At 39.8% G+C, this 19586-nt stretch overlaps 1 protein-coding gene and 1 long non-coding RNA gene across 5 annotated transcripts in view; one reads left to right on the forward strand and one right to left on the reverse strand.

Annotated features, from left to right (window-relative positions):
* Window positions 1-4283: 4283 nt before the first annotated feature.
* Window positions 4284-10163, reverse strand: LOC135904116 (uncharacterized). Of its 3 annotated transcripts, none has more exons than XR_010565015.2 (3): window positions 10098-10163; window positions 9459-9650; window positions 4284-4922 (listed from the first exon to the last, which is right to left on the reverse strand). It is a non-coding gene; the product is annotated as an uncharacterized lncRNA (long non-coding RNA). The 3 variants fall into 3 exon arrangements; XR_010565016.2 differs by lacking the exon at window positions 10098-10163 and adding an exon at window positions 9958-10080; XR_010565012.2 differs by lacking the exon at window positions 10098-10163 and adding an exon at window positions 9902-10061.
* Window positions 10164-10269: 106 nt separating this feature from the next.
* Window positions 10270-19586, forward strand: part of LOC135904106 (longitudinals lacking protein, isoforms H/M/V-like) — a 55802-nt gene continuing 46485 nt past the window's right edge. For both annotated transcript variants that reach the window (XR_011511299.1, XM_065434730.2), the window contains exons 1-5: window positions 10270-10410; window positions 10971-11149; window positions 14212-14429; window positions 16028-16164; window positions 17796-18073. Coding sequence is in view for 1 of the 2 variants with exons in the window: in XM_065434730.2 (XP_065290802.2) it covers window positions 10979-11149; window positions 14212-14429; window positions 16028-16164; window positions 17796-18073 (804 nt within the window). In the remaining variant the exon portion in view is untranslated. The remainder of the gene's footprint in view (window positions 10411-10970; window positions 11150-14211; window positions 14430-16027; window positions 16165-17795; window positions 18074-19586) is intronic.

Genomic DNA, 19586 nt, shown 5'->3' on the forward strand with positions numbered 1-19586 from the left:
AAGCCCATCAGGTGTTGTCGTGAAGACATGATTAAAATATTACTCCCAATTTCAGCTAAGCAGTCCTTTTATACATTGTATGTCACCTATCTTTTGCTTATGTAGAGCAGTCACATAGTGCTATTGCTGATCTGAGGACAGTGATATGACTCTAATCTTGACAAATGGCATGCCAAAAAGCCTTGCTTATCAAAGCTAGAGCAAAGATGAACTTGATATGCTGTCATGTACTCCTATACGTTTATCAACACTATGTGGTGTGGCGGAAACATTTTAAAGCTGAGGCAGAAGGTTGAGCTGGAAGTGGGAAACAATCGCTAGGATACCGATTGACACTGAGACACAACACTGGCTACCCTTGCAACTGGGCCAGTTAAGAGACTTGGGTCACTATTTTGTAGCAATGCTTTTTTTCAATGCTGATGCCTTTTCACGCTTTTCGCATTTTTGAGGGTCATGTTGAGCACTCTGTCCGGGTAGGAGCATCGCTCTGACCGCCTATCTGGGTCTGGCCCTACAATTCAGCTCTTTTGCTCTGAGCTCTCTCTAGCACCAGCTAATGTGTGTGGAAATTAATTTTCAGCTTCCATAGAAAAGGTACTCTGAACACAATAGGCTGAACAATTATACAGATCTTTGTTTTACATGTGCCTATTTTGCTTGATGCCTGCTTCATAAGCTGAGAAGTCTTTTCTCAATAGGGATGGCTGTGTGTACTGCTTAGAAGCTGGTCTTCCCTGAATATGTAGTAATTGACCAACATTGACTGGTACCATGGAACAATTATTTCAATTTTCTGGCAAGGAAATTATCCTGGCAGTGAATTGCTTCTTTTATCCTGTCTCGCTTGGGCTCCGTTAGATATTAAAAAAAAATAATACAATGTCTGCACCAAGGGCTCGGACAGAATGCCGAATGCTGAGACAATGTCAGCTGTATGTGACAAAGTTCTTCAATAATGTCATTTGCAAAACACTACAAACTGTTAGTAACAAAGAAAACTGCATTGTGGGTACATGTCACCTAAGTATAAAATGCTTGAAATATAGCAGTTTGAATTGAAGAAGTGATAATTAGAAGCACTTGTTTGATTACTGTTCATTTCTGACTGATATTTTTTTTAGTAGCAGTGCCTGGTTATAGAGAAGTTGCATGGACTTGGTGGTTTGCAGTTTCCTTTTTTGCCCATAGGTGGGGTGACAATCATCAAAACCCCCGTGATTTTGGGAAATTAGTATGTTTAAATTCACAAGCGCTGGCATGACTGAAAAAACTACAGTGAGCACTGCCTCTCAGTGCCTGTAAGCACCTCATTACAGCATGGCTGCAATATGAAATCAAAGCACCAAGCGTCTATTAAAAGAAATATAGGCTTCATTGAACAATGGCTTGTGGGGAATATGGGGCAAAACTTCTGTATTTATCTATATTGTGTGCTTCTGACTACAGTGGGAACATCTAGCCCTTTGTGATCATGTGTCAGGCAGCTCCCAATATGCTAAAATATAACTTCCAGTCAGATGTTGGAAAGTGCTGGATGTGGAATTGCTTGCATGCACAGGCGCTTTTTTTTTACTTTGTATTTGTTGTGGCACCTTTTGGGGAACTCGTTCAACTATTGATAATTGCAGTTTTCATTGTCCATGTATGGAGGCAGAACGTGTTTAGCAGCATACTTTAAGGAATTCGTACAATATTGTTTTTCGCGAAGCACTGAGAGGATAGGCAGCTTTCTCTACGTATGTTTCATAAAGAGAACTCGCACGAGTTTATTGGATATGAAGATTATTTTAGTGCCAAGGAGGAATATATTCGGTCTTCAGATGACCAGCCAACATCCCTGCATGAGAGCACCGAAATATAAAGTGATGATGAGGACCCTAGAGAAGATGTTTCCTGTGGTGATAATCCACAATGTGATACTGGCTGGAGACTATGCTGTTCAAAAGCTTAGGAATCAAGGAAGTTTCTTCTGAAATAAATCACTACTATGTGCTTCTTCAGATGAGTACTCTTTCTCTATGGCTTCCACAAATGCACAAAATAGTTTGTGGCCAGAATGACTGCTAAGTGGGTAAATGCTCATGATCACTAGGGGTTATTGCATTTTAGTCTTTGTTAATTTGTTGGACCAGATTAATCCTAAAGTTAAATGGCTGTGCTCCAACAGTGTGCTTTTTATAGAGAGAAAATAATGTTATGATGGCTATGGTATTTAATTTTTTGTTTAAAAGGAGCCACTCAACAGTGATGTTCGATGGCAGGTGGACAAGGTGCTTCTATATAAGTATGATGAAGTGTATGGTGCTAAGAAGTCAAAAGTATTTCGTACATGCAGTGCATTATGGCAACTGATGATGAACTTGTTACAGCCAGTGCCAAGTGCCATACCTACCCTGTTCTTTATACAATGCATAGGACCAACACAGTTTTCTAAGAAATAAATAAAGTTTCTCATTTTCACATGTATAACCTGACGCACCACCCCCACTGCTATCTTTAAAAAAAAAGAAATGCCTATCAACCTTGCAAAAACTGCATACAACGATGCTCAAAAATATATACTAACAACCTCACACAATTATCGGCAAAGAGTAAAACTCCAGAAACAATTTTGTACGTCCAGTCAATGGTCTCTCACCGATGGTTTCTGCCGAATCATGGTGCAGCACCATGAGCTTTGCAGCAGTGACAGCAATGCTGTGAAACTCTATCTCAAGTCAATGTTCACGTTTAGCCCGAACCCAAATTTTATATTCAAACATGTTTAATTTTTGTGCAGGTAACGGGCAGAAAAATGTGGTAAATTTGAGGCAAGATTTTTTTAAAGATTTGAGATGGTTCTGCAGGTAGCAGTTTTTATCAATAGTGAATACTAAATTTCCTATGCTATTGCTATAAGTTCCTGGTTGACACTTAGAAATTATTTACTCTTGCTTTTTGCCATCTGACATTGTGCATTATCACCAAATGCTACTACTTGAGCATTGCATCTGCAACCATTTAATTCCAGTTTCATGTTTTCCATGTTTGGCGGATGTTACCGTCAAGTTCTGAAATGTACCAACCTGCCCAATTCAACACACTACTTCATGTTTTTGATGTCCAGCTAATGCAGCATTTTTCTGACTGTCTCTAATCTGCATGCTGTCCCTTCACCTTTACATGCACGTATATGTTGCACCAGCACCTGGTAGATGACAGGGCAATCCTTGGCTCCTCTGTTATTTGCATACTGAACATATTCTTTACCTTGTTAAATTCAATGCACATCAATATATACAAAATGTCCTTGTGAGATTTACTAAATATGCAATGGTCCACAATGATCTTTTTCTCTCTGTGCCTGCTTGGCCATGGCTGAGAATGAGAAGTACTTTCACTACCTTCCGAAGCTTGGGAAATATAAATCTGTCATCTAGTGGTGTAAAAAAATATTCTGATTTTTTTTCAACCTCCGTTCAAAAAGATGAGCTTTCTATAGTAATGCAGTCACCGAGCTACGAGCACTGAAATGGGTTATGATTATACCACTTATTGGCTGCACCCATTGGTTGTTGCTTGCATGTTCAGCAGATGTAAGTCATTCAGTCATTTGGATCAAGTGAAAATCCTTGAAGCAGTCACTGCACTGCTACCATATGTTCCACTCTTGCTTTTTTTTCTTTAATTCAAAGGACTTTGTTTTGAGAAGTATAGGATGTTGCAAGTAAAATATCTATAGCCTTCACGGAGTTGGAAATCTTAATGTTCAAGAGCTTCCATGGGTTTCAATAAAACCCATTTGCAAGCACCACTAAATCAAGCTAAAGATAAATCCTCAGCCGATTTTTCTATACGCAAAACAGTACAACAGAGTCTAGAGATATTTGTCATCCCTAATGACAAGATGAGACCAAGAGTGCTATTCTTGCCAAATTTGCCATTTTAAGCTCCGACTGGCCCATAGGGCTGCTACAACCACTCTGGTTGGCTCAAAATGCCACCACTACCAAATTTGACAATGTCCAGAATGGCACCCCAAGTATATAGGTTCTCTTACCACTGGTCAAGGTGGCTGCACATTATCATCATAATTTACAAATGTACTGCACCGCACTTTGCTTGCAATGGTTTTTGTTATCGACACAACTAACACTACATAAAAACCAGGCTAGCTACACCACAGGGACTGAAATATGGTGCATAATGCAATAAAGAGGTGCTGCCGGACATCAAAAACAAGCATAATGGAAAAGCTTCCAACAACACACAAGAAAATAAAGAAAGCATAAAAAGAAATATTTGTTTCACATAGTTCTTGTATTCATGACACCATCTAAGAATCATTTTGATGAAAGGTGGTGCTACTAAGCATGTAAATGTCGTCATTTCATGGACACAGCATAAGAAAAAGGAGAAATTCTGATTTGCACTTTATCTCCCTCCCTTTTTATAAAGGGAGGTAAGGATAGCTGTAAAATGGCAGTTAAAATCAAGCTGCACCTGCAGGTTTTTGCTTGAATGCGGAACAAAAGCAATTCAAGCATTATAGTACTTTGATGTAAAGCTCGGAACTTTCAAAGTGTCTCCTTGCTGCAGTGTTTGTTTTCTCACTCAAGCAGGGATTTTGAAACTGAGGTTTCCTTGACTGGGTGAGAATGGTCACTGCCAGTCATATTCTGAGTGGTGTCAGTGTGTTTTCTGGTAACGGTGACGAAGCATCATGTGCCGCCGAAGATTGTCAAGCCGTGTCAACTTTGCGTCGCACATTGAGCACTTGTGCACTTTCTTTTGGCTTCCATGCATGTCCTTCTTGTGCCTCGACAGGGATTTGACACTCAGATGGGCGAAACAGTAGGGGCATGGTGCAGTCACAGGTCGCCCAGCTCTGTCAACATGGTGCTTCTTTTGTAGCGCTGAGGTGTTGGATCGTGTCGGCACTTCATAAAGGAGAGAAAGAAAATAATGTGTTTAGAAAGAAACAAAATCCCTCAGTAAAGTAGGCAAATAAAAGCACTAGATGGTAAAGAGCTGACGTGGAAAATGCATGTTCCAGCTACAGTACGGCCATTAAGTTGAATGAGGTGACAGTGTGAAGCACTAATGTTGACAGTCAATCATATAACAAGGAAAAAATACAATGCAAAAAATAAACCTAAGTTATATAGAATATGTGAACAATTTTTGTTGTTAAATGACTGACCATTCATTGCCTTTGATGCAGCTAAGTTTCTTTTGTTCAGTTGTTACAAAGATGTCTTTCAATTACCTAGGTTTTCGTCCTTTTCCCTGCCATTTTTTTCCAGTAAACTTGAGCGTGTTATGCATTTTATGACTTATTACTGGTCAACTGATAATTGTTTGCTCCCCCCCCCCCTCTGTGATGCCCTACAGGTCCTTTAGAGTATTTAAATAAAGTATCTTAGAGTATTTAAATATAAACTGTGTAAAATGTCTAACGAGGTTGTGCCTCAAGCAAAGCGATAAAAAAATTCACTGCTTTAATGTTAGGGAATATTACTAGGTCTGTAGGTTGCAGTTCTTACTTGATTTTAAATACTACCACTACAGTTTACCAATGAATGTGCAATTTGACAATGAGCAGTACCAGTAATAGAGTTCCACCCGAGCCAGCAAGCTACTAAATACAAATACACGACAGGCACTGCGATACCTCTCTGAAACACTAGCAGTGATCTAAAATGTCATTCCCTCTTGAATATACAATCCATTTAAGTACTTGAATCTGAAAGCAAGTTGACATAAGTGAAAGCAAGCTAGCATAAGTGCTGCAGTTAACAAAATAATGTGGAAGCTGTCCCTATCACCAGCACATAAAAAAAAAAAAATTGTTGATAACAGCATCATGAAAAGCTGCCCACCTTTTCCTCCATTCACCTTTAAAAAAAGAAAAGAAGCAAGCAAGCAATGAGCAGTTTTTCCATCATGCAACATAACCAATTATTGTTCCGATGGTGCATATATAAAACAGAGAATTGCTTTACAGGCTATTAAAACCAATCCCTGAAAGCAAGTGGTCCATATTGTACTTGCTTATGAGAGCTAAAAACATGGGCACAAAGAATTTATGGATTTTGGTGCAATCTGCTGTCAGAAACAATTAGTGGAATACAGTGGCACACATGGTGTCTGAAGATTGCACAAAAAAGCAACATAAGCTACTTGTAGTGTTTGTACACATCAATCATGCTTTGTAGTTAACTATACATGCCTCCCTAAAATTTTGAGAAATTTTGAATCAGACATTTTGCAAAGTCTGAGCAACACACTTTCAGATAATTTTATTTGTGAAGTGCTGCACATCTGCAATCTTGTGCATTGGATTGTTGTAGGCATTGTGTAGTTGTAGGCATTGCGTACATGAAACATGTGCATCTTTTTATCAGTAGATAAACACATCAGCTAATAATTCAGAAAGCCTCTGGCAGATTGTGGTTGCGTTTTTTTGTCATGAGGTAGGTGGACTGTCCTGTTTTGAGTTAGATGCAAACTCTTAATGTGCTTCCTGAGTTGCTAAGTGCCACCAATTAACGAACTACTAAAGGGTTTCCAACAAGACAGTTTTGAACAGTTCGAACATTGAAAACAGCAACTTATATGTTGAAAACAATTAAAATAAAGAAAAAGTACTTCACTGTGAAGGCGGTCAAAAGCAAAAGACAGTATACAATAACAGACACCCATTCAGAGCTATTTCTGACTTTCAAGGCAGTGATACAAATATGAAATGCATAAAAAGACTATGCACATGACAACATGCAGATTTCACTGAGCCATGAGTAAAGTTTGATGGTTTTCTGGTGCCACCTGTGGAGCCAATGAGAGTTCAATATCAGTTTTCACAAATTCTTATCTGAAGAAGAGATAAAACTGGACAGGTTGGTACTGGTTCATGGACAAACTTATGAGCGCAGTGAAGAGGAAGACAACACGAGTGACACAAGTGCCAACTTGACAGAAAACTGGGTGAGTTGGTACTAGTTCACGGTTAAGACTAACAGTGTAGCAAAAACCAAGATAAAGGTAAGCGACACAACACAAGCATTGACCGGACATAAGAATTGGCAACTTGGTACTGGTTCATTGTTAAAATGAACAGCGCAGCAAAAACAAAAACAAAGGCAAGCAACAGAACACAAGTGCACTAAGCACTTCTGTTGTGTCGCTTGCCATTACCTTTATCTTTGCTGCGCTGTTAGTTTGAACCATTCTTCACACACAGTATGATCAAGCACTTAAGTGACAAATAACACTCTTGACAGCATACGCAACCGAATCTTACTATACCAGAAGACTGACAGACTGAGAGTTCTTTCTTGATTCGGTGGACGATGGTACCTGGCCATTCTTAGTTATTGGAGCAGTTTGTGTGGTTAATTTCAATAACAAATGAGACTCTGGCCTGTTAAATAGGTGCGAAGTTCCCAGCACCTTACGACCTTCTTAGAGGGACAAATAGATTCTAGCTGCACGAAACAGAGCAATAAGAGGTCTGCGATGCCCTCAGATGCCCAAGGCTGCATATGTGCTACCTTGTAGGAAGCAGCGCGTCTTCATCCCTGTCTGAAAAGACTGGGTAACCCATGAAACTTTTTTCGGCTTGTAACTGTTCTCCTTGAATGAGGAATTCCCAGTAAGCGCGAGCCATAAGTTCACACAGATTATGTCCCTGGCATTCGTACACACCGTCCGTCACTACTACTAATTGAATGATTTAGTGAGATCTTCGAACTGGTGTCCAGCATGGTCTTTCGGTGGTGTCAGTGTGTTGGAAAGATGACCAAAGTTGATCATTTAAAGGAAGTGAAAGTTGCAACTCAATCTGTAAGTGCTTCTGTTGGTGCTTACCATACGGAACCTATTGACATACACATACATTAGGCATACAGGTGTAATTCCAGCCAAATAAGACCTTGATGTTGAAGGCATGTCACATTGCACATTAGAAGAAAAAAAATCACAGACACTGTGGTAGAAACACAACAAACTCTTATAATGCAATGGTCAGAGCTTGTGAAACAAGCTAATGTGGGAGGTGGGATCTCCTGTGTGGGCAAAATTACTTGGTTGAAGGCGTAAAACAAGGAAAAGGGCTAAGTGAACATGAAACTTTGAGCTTATGCTGTAGAATATGGCATGTGGAGTAGCTGGTTTGGACTGATGCTCATTCTAACTTAAGGTTGTAAGGATAATTTTCACCCTTTTGCTTGGTTAGAGCTGAACACTAAATGAGTATTAGAAGTATTACCCCCAACATTCCCCATGAAAACTGCCTTTCTGATTTATTTTTATTTATAAATAATAACGAGCTCTGAATTTGAGCAATACCTGTGTAGAATTTTGTAGTTTAAGAATTAATAAACGAATATGACAAGGTTCTATAGTCAAACATTAGTGAAAAACAGTGCAAAAAGTTACCCTAGCCATTTCTTTACATGTGCTTATATTTTCTTAATAGAATTTAATAGACTTTGACAGTCCAGCCTTGCCCTTACACCATCTGTCCATTTTTTGACATGTTGCATGCCTGCTGGCTGTACTTGTGCAGCAAAACATTTACAGCCCTGCAACATTTCATCCACAAATGAAAATTAGCCGCTTCTTTGTACTTCTCATTTATATCGCAATACTCTAGTTCAGAATTGAAATATGCAAGCGAAAAGCATTCTTTTTATATGTAATTTAGTACACATTAGTGCCTGCTGTTGTAAATATGCAACATGATGAAAACAATGCTGCAGTCAATGTAGATCAATGATGAAAAAAGCATATATGTTTTGCAACCTGTACGGCTAACTTGCTCAAGAACCATCAATGGGCTCCGAGAAGTGACCTCAACTTTATCTTCACGATGTCATCTGACCAGACAAATTTTTGCACTGTTGAGCTATATATATATATAGAACAAAAATTTTGCATCTAAAATAATAAAGGATAACTGTGCACTATAAACAGCAATATTGTTTGCCTCAATGGTGCAAGAATGTTGCCAGATATGCCATTTATGTAGCACATTTTTTTTTTTAAAGCTGGGAACTACTGAATGAGTACTATGACATTGACAGCTAGCACACGTATGATATGCTCTGCTAAAGTGTATGCTGTGTAAGAATGTAAACAGAAAATGTAATGACTAGTCAGTCTAATAAGGTTACCACATTAAGACTGCAGCAAATATAATGCCTCAAATGCAGAAATAATGGCAAAATACAGACATTAGGTCACAGTATGAATTAAGACATGAAGTGTACTATAGCTTTGATGGTGTCACATTTCGTTAACACTGGACATTTTTCTGTGTGTGTGTGTGTGTGCGAAACCCATTCCGTATGCACTACACACACGCCTTTCTTGTGGGCTCTTAGGCAGACAGAAACAAGCACTGAACGAAGGTAAATGCACTTAATTAGCCAACAATAAAACACGTTGACACACACTAAAAAAATAATATACACCTCTAAGCGCCAAATGGATGTTCCGAAACAAAAAAAAAATTGTTTTTTCTTTCTTTTTTGCGCACGTGCTAAACGGCAGGTCACTGGGATCAAGTGCACAGCCCGGTTATCCTCATTGGCTTGCACCCCGATTTCCACTCTTGCCATATCACCACCAGTAGCGGTCAACTGCGCTTCCCAGTGTAGTCAAGTCTGCATGAGAACAGTAAATTTTAGCCTCACAATGACACTCCCACCGCAAATCAATACAAACGTCAGAGAGATTTGAGCATAGCAGTGCTGTAACGAAGGAAGTAAAAGACAAAACAATAACAAGATAGTTCCAAGATTGACAACATGCACGAAGACACACAGTTTTATAAGATGCAGACACATAAGGAGCCTAAAAGCACAGTTATGCGGCAATGCTCAACTACGAGAGCACTGCTGGTTTCGAAGCTCACGGTGACGCTCACTACACCGCGAGCTTCCATGAATAAGGATGACAGTGAGTGATCACATAATCAGGCACATCGCTTGTAATGCTTAATTCCCGGCTATTCATGTTCACTACGCGTATGCTTAATAGGGCCTACAACACAAATTGCAAGGGGTGACAAACGAAACGGGTACACTTTGCTACCATAGCAAGCAGACAACCTAGTGACGCTGTCAGCGCCGTGCCGCTGTGCGACGTCTCAAGATGCGGCTTTTAGCTGAAGAAATAATTGCGCAAAGAGCATTCGTACTTTATCTACTCGGCTTGTATCAACATGTACTTTGATGGCGTAAATTTTGGGAATATTTTGGATCTCCATTTATTTGAGTCTTACTTTTTTTTTTCGTCTCTTTTCCCTAAACTTGGAACTCGCGTCGTACATCAAACACGGCGTACTAGCAACAGTGAAGGGTAGAATCGAGCGAGCGAGCGAGCGTCCGGTCGGTTTGTAAACAGAGTTTTATTTCGCGCGAGGTGAGTGACCTACTCCGTTCATTTCGCTGAAGTTTTCCTCATATTGTGCAGGATGTATGAAAGCTGACATTAACAGTGCAACAATTAATTTCTGGTAGGGTTTAACGCTGCCGCCAGTTGTGGTTCTTGTCGAGTTGTGCATTTTGCGAGTTTTAAAATACGGAGAGATGTGTTCGTCATGCTGCGCCCTTTCGTGCTGAAAATAATTAAGTAAGCGGCCGTTCTTGTCTTAACGTAAGTGTGTATGAACAGTAAGCCCGTGAGATCTGACACCATTGTCACAAATACGCAGAGCCTCACACAGAGCTTGCGGCTGCATCGTAGGGAAGCGATTCTTGCTTTTTTTCTCCCACAGGGCGCTAGTTCTAATTTACTGACGGCCAGTGCCTATTAATTTTTGATGATTTTGAATATTTCACGGTGTTATTACCTCAATGAACATTCTAAACTGTGGCGCGCGTGAAAACGGGGTCAGCGCATCTAAGGGTCTTGAAACCAAAACCTAATGGTGCCCTGAAGTAAACTGATCACGGTGTTTTTCTTCTGTGTTCCATCGTCAGGTGCCAGTATGGGCTCCCAACAATTTTGTCTCAAGTGGAAAAGTCACTACAGCAACCTTCTGAGTGCCCTCGACCAGCTACTGTTCAGCGAGTCGCTCACAGATGTCACACTTGCCTGTGAAGGATTTAGCCTCAAGGCTCACAAGGCTGTGCTTTCAGCCTGCAGCCCCTTCTTTCAGGTGCTTGCCGAATTTCTAATTGTTTCGAAAGACATCTGCATTATTCCTTGCTTTGTTGAAATGCCCTAAAGAATTTTGTTTAGGTTTCAATTTACTTGTTCTGCTTTTCAGATTTATTTATACATGAGCACTAATATCAGTATAGGAGCAAGGAATGCACCTTCATGCACTTCACTGGCAATTGCACAACAGAGTTTTCAGTGAATTAGTGCCCAGAAATGCCATGTTTACATCTACATTTAAAGCCAGCTCTATAATGATGCAGTTTAAAATTTTGAGAGGGAAGGATAGCCATGATGCTACACTTAAAAAGCTCCTGGTTCTTTCTTTATATGCAATGCCTCATTACGTAAAAGGCACCAGAGACTTGTAAGAATGCTAACACAGCACTCAACATCTATTAAAAAACAAAAAAAAAACAAAACACGAAGAATTGAAAATCGACAGACTCATTAATTTGTTGTCCTATTGTCACTAAGGTAACCTTCAATAGAATAAAGGCAACACTTCAATTGACTCTGTTGTGTTATCTTTCATTGGTCCTATTGCTGCGCTTAGTTTTGTCTAAAAAAATTTTGTTAGAATGTTTAAATCAAGCCAGGGAACCAGCCAGCCACAGAAGAGAGAGAAAAAAGAGAAGGAAAGACAGAGAGGTTAGCCAGTGTAAGTACTTTCTGGCTATCCTGTGCAGGGGAAAGGGAATATTCAACAATAAACCATATTCGTGTCATTAATCAAGTTACTCGGAAATCTGGATTATAGCCAACCTCTCTGTTGCCTTTGTCACATACTGAAAGGCATTTGAGTTTTATAGACACATTAACAGCTAGAGGAAGCATTGTGTCTCCAAATTGTAGAAAAAGCATATGTGAATATCCTTGAAATATCTGCACTCTACAGGCAGCTTTTGTAATTCTCAAGAAAAGGGGAAATATATTTTTTTAAGTGCTTCAGGCAAGGATTGGATTGGAAAAACTTTAATGTACAATGTTTTCTATGTTATTCACTGCAAGCTTGCAAGAAATATTCCAGGTGCTAGATTTAATACTGGTGTCAGATGGCCACTTTTGATCGAGATTAAGCCTGATCCGGATCGAAATTATCGACTGTGATTGGCTCCTTCGTGCAGCTTGTGCTAAGTAGCCAGTCATGACTGAGAAATTCTATCAGGATCGGGCTTGATCGCGACCAAAAGTGTGCCATGTGACACCCGTATCAAAACGTTTTGGATAAAAACTAACAGGGAACATCTTGGCAACCGGCAGTTTGCATGATGCCGTTTTTATCAAAAGGGAGGTGATGTACAACAAATCATTGAGGATCTGAACTCTCAAAGTCTAAGAAGAGGTCTAAAGAATAATATGTAAAAAAACTAATGTTCAATAGCCTATTGAGGAACAGGTTTGTGATCGGTGACCAGCCTACTGAAGCAGTGAAGGCATCTACTTATCTAGATAAAATAGTCAAAGGGGACCAGGGTCATGTGAAGGAATTCTGCAGAACAAGAAAGGATTGGAGCTCATGTAGCAGGCATTCCTAAGTGAACAGCAGCTTACTGAAGTCTTTGAAAAAGAAAGTATATAATCATGTTAATTTGCCAGTAATTATAAAAGGTCATAACTTGGAGCATTTACCTAGAAACTTTAAAGAAAGCTATGGACTGCACAATGAGTGGTTGAACAGAAGCAGATAGGTTTAATGTTAAAAAACCGGAAAACGGTAGTGTGGATTAGAGATGAAGTGCAGGTAGACAATATTCTAGTTTACATAAAGAGGGAGAACTGGAGTTGGCAAGTCATCTCTTGTATACTAAAGGTAGTTGGTAGTCTATTAGAGTAACATAGTGGATGTATAGATAAATGAAATGCAGCTGAAGTAATCAGGAGGTTACTTACGTGTACTGCAATGAGCTGAGATGTTGCAAATGCAGATTATCGAGATATCTGGGCCTTTGACCTTGTAGCCTTTATCCTGCAGTAGACCTAAATCAGATGATGAGCAATCTGAGTTCATCTGCTTTAGCCTACCTGCTTTCTGTCTGCCGTTTTCTACTTTTCTCTGATGACCTTCCCTTTTTCTCTCAAGGCTAACATTTTACCTTGGTAACCTGTCATCACTAAATTTTACCCTTGGTAACACATCTATATCTTGTAGTATGCTAGAATTTGTAGAGATATAAAGATTATGTTATTTCTTGTTCTTGCAGTGACATAGTGCAGCCATTGATATTTTGCAAGGCTTAGCACTGACACAGAATTTCAGTCACTGAGGTTTGACATCTTTAATGTAAAAGATAGGCCTTGAGCAAGTGAACCAGGAAGAATGTTTTATTTTTTTTTTCATTTCCCTGATTGTTGGCGTAATTTGTACAATAACTTATCACATTCTTTTGGTGAGCATGTAGATCAGTCAAGTTGCACTGAATATGAACTACCAAGTGTGTCGTCATACTGGAAGTATTCATATGAAGTTCTGTACGTTTAGGTGGATAGGCCACGGCAACCTGATATTGTAAATGCTTATGCGTTAAAATTCCGGGGTTTTTGCCTCCTGAAAGGGTCTGCCTAGTCAGTTGACTCGTGTTGTCATGTTGCGCCTCAGCACGATGACAATAATGTATTCATGTATTGTCAAATAAACACCCTGTTATTGTCAAACCCACAATCTGATTATGAGGCATGCCGTACAACTCTGGATTAATTGTGACCACCTGGGTTTCTTAACGTGCACCCAATGCATGGCATATGTGTGTCTTTGAAATGCTGCCTTGGCGACCAGGATTGAACCGTGACATTGTGCTCAGCAGCGTAATGCCATATCTATTTAGCAACTGCGACGGGGTTTCTAATTACTGTCTTAATATCTAGACTAGAGCGAAGCTCAATTTATCTTTTTTGGGGGGGGCCTTTTCTTTTTCTGTAATTTGTGTTCCTGATAGAACTGTTACTGTCACTAAACACCATACCTCCTCCTATCCTCCATGCCTTCTTTTTTTGTCTTGAAAGCCAATAGCCTTAAGCCATCAATTGGTGGCATATCTTCTAATGTTTTATATCTTGCAGACCTTATTTGCAGAGAACAACTGCCAGCACCCAATTGTCATCCTCAAAGATTTCAAATTCTCTGAACTGAGAGCCATTGTAGATTTCATGTACCATGGCGAAGTGAATGTCTCACGTGAGCAGCTTTCCTCACTGCTGAGAGCTGCGGAGGCACTTCAAGTGAAAGGCCTTACTGACCTGACCAGTGACACTCCTGAACTGGCTGAACAGTTGCCCAGGTTTGTTGGCCCACTGTGGCATTTATGAAGCTTGAGGAAGATAAGGAGAAACAGATAAGTGAGCAACAGCTCTTAGATTTTTTAGATGGCTCATCGTGCTCGCAATTCTTTCACTTGTAAGATAAAAACAACCCAAACGAGAGATTGCCTGCAGATACTATCTCAGGTCGCCCAGATGCACACGTGAAAACTAATCCATGCATGGCAACCATGACTGTTTTTGTAGCCATACCTTTTCGGATGCTGTACATTTTTGCCTTTTGTCAGTGGTCATAGTGATGCTCCACCCACATTATCAGTGGGATCAGCCAGCCAGGAATGGTGAATGATGAGTGGCATAGAATTGAGCAGAAGGCATCGTTACAAAATTGTAGCCCATGACATATTTCTAGCTCCTGCAGTCATTTCTAGATCTTCGGTACACAAAAACATGGCCTTTAAGAGTTGGTTCCATTACTTTGATGGAGCTGTCACTGGGTTATGATTTCATTTTGTCACTTAACAGTTGTCAGTTTAACTGGGATGTTAGAAACTGGGAAAATTCAAATACAAATGTTCTTCCACATCAAAAGCACTCAAATATTGTCAGCTCGCAGTGGGACACATACCGTATAACATGCAATGCATAATTTAAGCTCAATAATTTGGTGTTGTGGCCTCTTTAAAAAAGTACTGATACGAAAATTCTCTGTCCCACTTTTTGCTTTCTTAGGTAGCCTTTCATAATTAAGGTACAAAACCTCAATTCTCCGAGAGCCATGAGTAATTGATTACAATGCCTTTTATGTGACCCATTAAAAATGCGGGCCAACTGCAGCACGGTGACAGACATAAAAAAGGAGACTATTCACGTCATTATAAGCGGAGGTGGTAGTCACGTGGTATCGCAACAACTCAAGAGTACGTCAGTCAGCTCGGTGCAGTGGTTACAGTCCATCCAGTGACCATCTCTCCATAAGCTGCCATATTGCATGCTTCTTTTAGATATGCAAGGGAACCCACTCTTTCCTCTTGTCCCGTCGGCTGCATTAAAAAAAAAAAAACACTGTTGTAGTGCGTCTGTTTGCATCAGTGATGTCTGGTGCTGTGAGACTGCCACATCAAGTCTCGATGACATGAATAATCGCTTTTCACGTCAAAAACTGCACTACACTTGGCACACATTTTAATTAGTAATTGAAGCTTTACTAGCTTCACAGCTATGCAATAAAAAAATAAAATAAAAATGAGACAAATTTTCTGTCTGTAGCCCTACTCCTTTAAGAAGTACACACCTGCATTTTCGTTTCATAGCCTTGTTGTGACTTGCATAAATGCCTTCTAATCTGCCTGGACTGTTTGAAAGTGACGTGCACTGAATGTTTAATCACCACATATCTGCAGAAATGCCTGAGGCAAAAATAGTAGTGAGAGATTTAGCAGGGGTAATAGAAAGCGTATCAGGCTGGTGCTATGAAGACAGTGCATAATCTTGGACATACATGAGTTTGAGCTCATGTAGAATTGACATAAGAACAAAAAGCAGTGCCTTGAGCTGATGCCATGAGTGTCGATAATTCTTGTGAGGAAAAATTTTATTGTGTCTTTCTGTTTCTCAGTTTGACTTCCTCAGAGGTGCGAGCAAGTAATTTAGACTCTGCAAGCGTTGCATCACCGTCGAAAAGACCACTAAAATCGCCACCAAGCAGCAAGAGAAAAAGAGTCAGACCTCGACATGTCGCACCTCGAGAGCAAGGTAACAGGTCATTACTATGCTTGTCATAGCAAGAACAAAGTTTGCTCAAGCTGTTCGTTTCTGCAGTAAGAAACAGTAGCTGGCTTGCATCTTGCATACATTTGCATCTCTCAGAAAAGAAGCTGAAAATAAATTATTGAATATATAGTTGTCTTACTATTTGAAAAGGCTACGAGGTAGGTAAACATGTAGATTTCTATAAATTTTTGCTCTGACACGTCTCAAGACCAGGAATTGTTACTTTTATATATAGGGATTTCAGCAGACTTGTACTCTTGTCAATGTTGCTCTTGTGCTATGGTTGTATGACTATCAGTGTTCAAAGCACACACAAAGTCAGGCGTTCTTTAGATTGCAATGACCACAGCAGGCACAAAACAACATTCTTACTTTTAGACATTGAAGTTACACATGCAAGGACAACACGTCGGTAAAGAAGGAAAAAAAAATATGTATATATAGTTTCCCTTGTTACTAGGTTGTCCTCTGTAATCTTAAATGTCTGAGTCGACCAGTTCAGTAGTCTGTTCTTGTGCCTATTTTTTTTATAATTAGGGCTGCAATGCAGGGGCTGTAAACTTTTTCTTGTTTTGTGCAACTATGGCATTGCTCCTTCTTGCTAGAATCTGTTGGTCAATTGTTGCCCCCTTATGTATATTCAATTGCCCCTCGCATCTGTGTGTCTGTTGCCCTAGTCCAAACAAAATATGAAACTTTGTTGCATTGGGCATGACAGCAAACAACACCCAATGTGTTCTCTTCAGTTACCAAGGGGCAATCAGGGTATTGAATGCATGGCTAGTAGAATGGCAAAGCTTTTCGAGCATTATTGAATACATTGAGCAATTTTAAGAAAGAAGGGAACAATGAGTACTGGTTTTCAACCGACTTTGAAAAATCACAGACCATGTGGCAACTGAAAAGGCACTGCCAAAGTGCATGCTTATCGTCCTGCATAGCACACCAATCTACAAGCCAGGCGGAGCTGATAAAAACTGTGCTACTGCTTTTGCTACTGCTACTGCTATTACACTGCTGAGCACGAGGTCGTGGGATCAAATTTTGGCCATGGTGGCCGCATTTAGATTGGGGCGAAATGCAAGAACGCTTGAGTACCATGCATTGGGTGCATGTTGAAGATCCCCAGGGGGTCAGCGTTTTCAAAGGCCCCTACTACGCCATGCCTTGTAATCAGATCTTGCTTCTGGTGCATAAAACTCCAGAATTTCATTTGTTTAAATTTCTTTTTAGTTACGTAATTATATGTTCATTGACTTCACTTGTTTGTGGAACTTCTGTCCATCAAAGCGCATGAACCACATGTGCAAGCAGCATTTACACAGCTAGCATAGGCTTTTCATTAAAGTTTCGGATAGTTTAACTTCAAAAGTCTTGTAGGTACGTTCATGTGAATCACCTGCAAAATTGACCTGAACTTTGAACGTATTGATAATTTATGGCATACAGCTTGATTGCACAAGTATTAAAAAACAGGTTTTGAAAAGGACAGCTAAGTTTGATGGCACTTATGTCACAGGCCTGTAGTCTTCTGTGTTGTTTTGAGTTGCTGTAATTGCTGGAGCCATATTACTTTAAACATTGGCCTCAATTTGGTTTAATTGTCTTTACAGAAAGTCAGGTTTCAAGCAATGATGAGGCAGAAGAAAACTCAAGTGACGGAGAGCTCTCGCCTAAGCGCAACTCCGAGGCAGTCGCACTGCAGAGAACTACCAGGTCAAGCAAGGGCGGCAGCTCCTGCTCAGTGTTGGAAACCCTGTTATCCACCAAAGAAATGAGTGGTAGCTGTGAGCAGAGGCATAGGCTGCATGCATGTCACGAAACTACAGAAGAAGAAAAAGACTTTGAGACATCACGGCTTCTAGAACAAGCACTGGCAAAGGGTGATGAGGTAGGTGGCAGTTAACAGTACAGAAGACGCCTTCTAAAACAGACTCTTACAGGCTGAACAGTTTAGGCACCTTTGTTTTGTTCCCCTTATGTTCATCACATTTCCATTTAAGGAAATCTGCAGTTATTTTCTAAAGCTACCTATGTTACTCTGCATCTGTTCCCAGCATGTTTGGGTAGGTGAGTATGAAAATAGTGACAACTGGTGTAAGCTTTAACCAGAAAATTTCAAGATGATAGCTAACCAAAAGTCACTCTCTTCTTTTCCTTGCCCATAATACTGAATAGTTTGAAATGGTGTGAGAGTAACTTCTACTGGTCAGATAGGGGTGTAGGCAGAGACTGGTGATGAACAGAATACATCGCGGCTGGCGCAAAGTTGACAACAGGCAAGTCATGCACAGCACAAGGCATGTGCGAATGCTAGTTGTTGAGACTAGCTCAACCGGATTCGAATAGTGCCAAAAGAAAACCAAATAAAATATTGAATACTTTTCAAATAGTTTGCAATAATATAGAGCTGTCTTACCATTAATATCAAGCAATTTTCACATCCTCTTATTCACAACATCAGAAAGTTTCTCCCATTACCCTGCGCATTGTAAAGCATTCTTTATTAAAAGCACAAAGGGAGCATTAGGAACAACTTGACAGTTTGTTTGCAAACTTTGGACTCTGTGGAGCACATGTAGGCATGCATTACAAAGTTTATTAATGTGATCTTGCGAGCCAATTAAGATCTGTGTATACTTTCGCGACTAAACCAGAGATAAGTGTTGTCTTCTGCAATGGCAGCACGGGGGAAAGAAAGAGAAAGGAAAGCTTTTTGGTCTAGTTTGAATGGTCGCGGCAGATGGTGGCACTGTTGTATCAAGCATGTAGCAGTAAATGATGTTCAGATTTAATCTAACGAGAGGACACAGTTGCTTCATCTATAGATATAGTGCCAAACAATACCCAGTGCCGAATGCCATGCATAACAAAAATTTATTTTTGAGGGATCGTGTTTACATGAAAAAGGCTGGATGTCTTAAGAGGAAGCTTTAGCTCGGGCCCAACTCTGACGCAGCCTGTTCAAATACATGTAAAAGGCTAATACATTTTTCTGAGATAACCTTTCGACCAATTTTAATGAAATTGGTTGTATTTGAGAGAGAAAGTTAAAATCTAGTAACTGTTGGAAGCGGAATTTCAATTTAGGTCCTGAATTTTGTTACAAGAATTTTCAAAAAATTGAAAGTTTGAGAAAAATAGAAGCACGAAGTTTACAAATTCATAGCTCTGCATCAAGAACAGATATCGCGATTCTGTAAATGGCATACATTAGATCATTGAAGGCGGACAAATTCGATATGTCATTTTACATCTTATGTGAATTTGTTACATTGTTTACAAGGGTTCTGTAAAAGCTGTATTACTAAATTTTTAAAAATTCATGTGTAACATATCAATTTTGTCCGCTTTAGATGCACTATTAGATGCAGTCCACAGAATTGCATTAACATTTTTCGTTG

The sequence above is a fragment of the Dermacentor albipictus genome, chromosome 1 (genome assembly GCF_038994185.2).
Source record: "Dermacentor albipictus isolate Rhodes 1998 colony chromosome 1, USDA_Dalb.pri_finalv2, whole genome shotgun sequence".
Lineage (NCBI taxonomy): Eukaryota > Metazoa > Arthropoda > Arachnida > Ixodida > Ixodidae > Dermacentor > Dermacentor albipictus.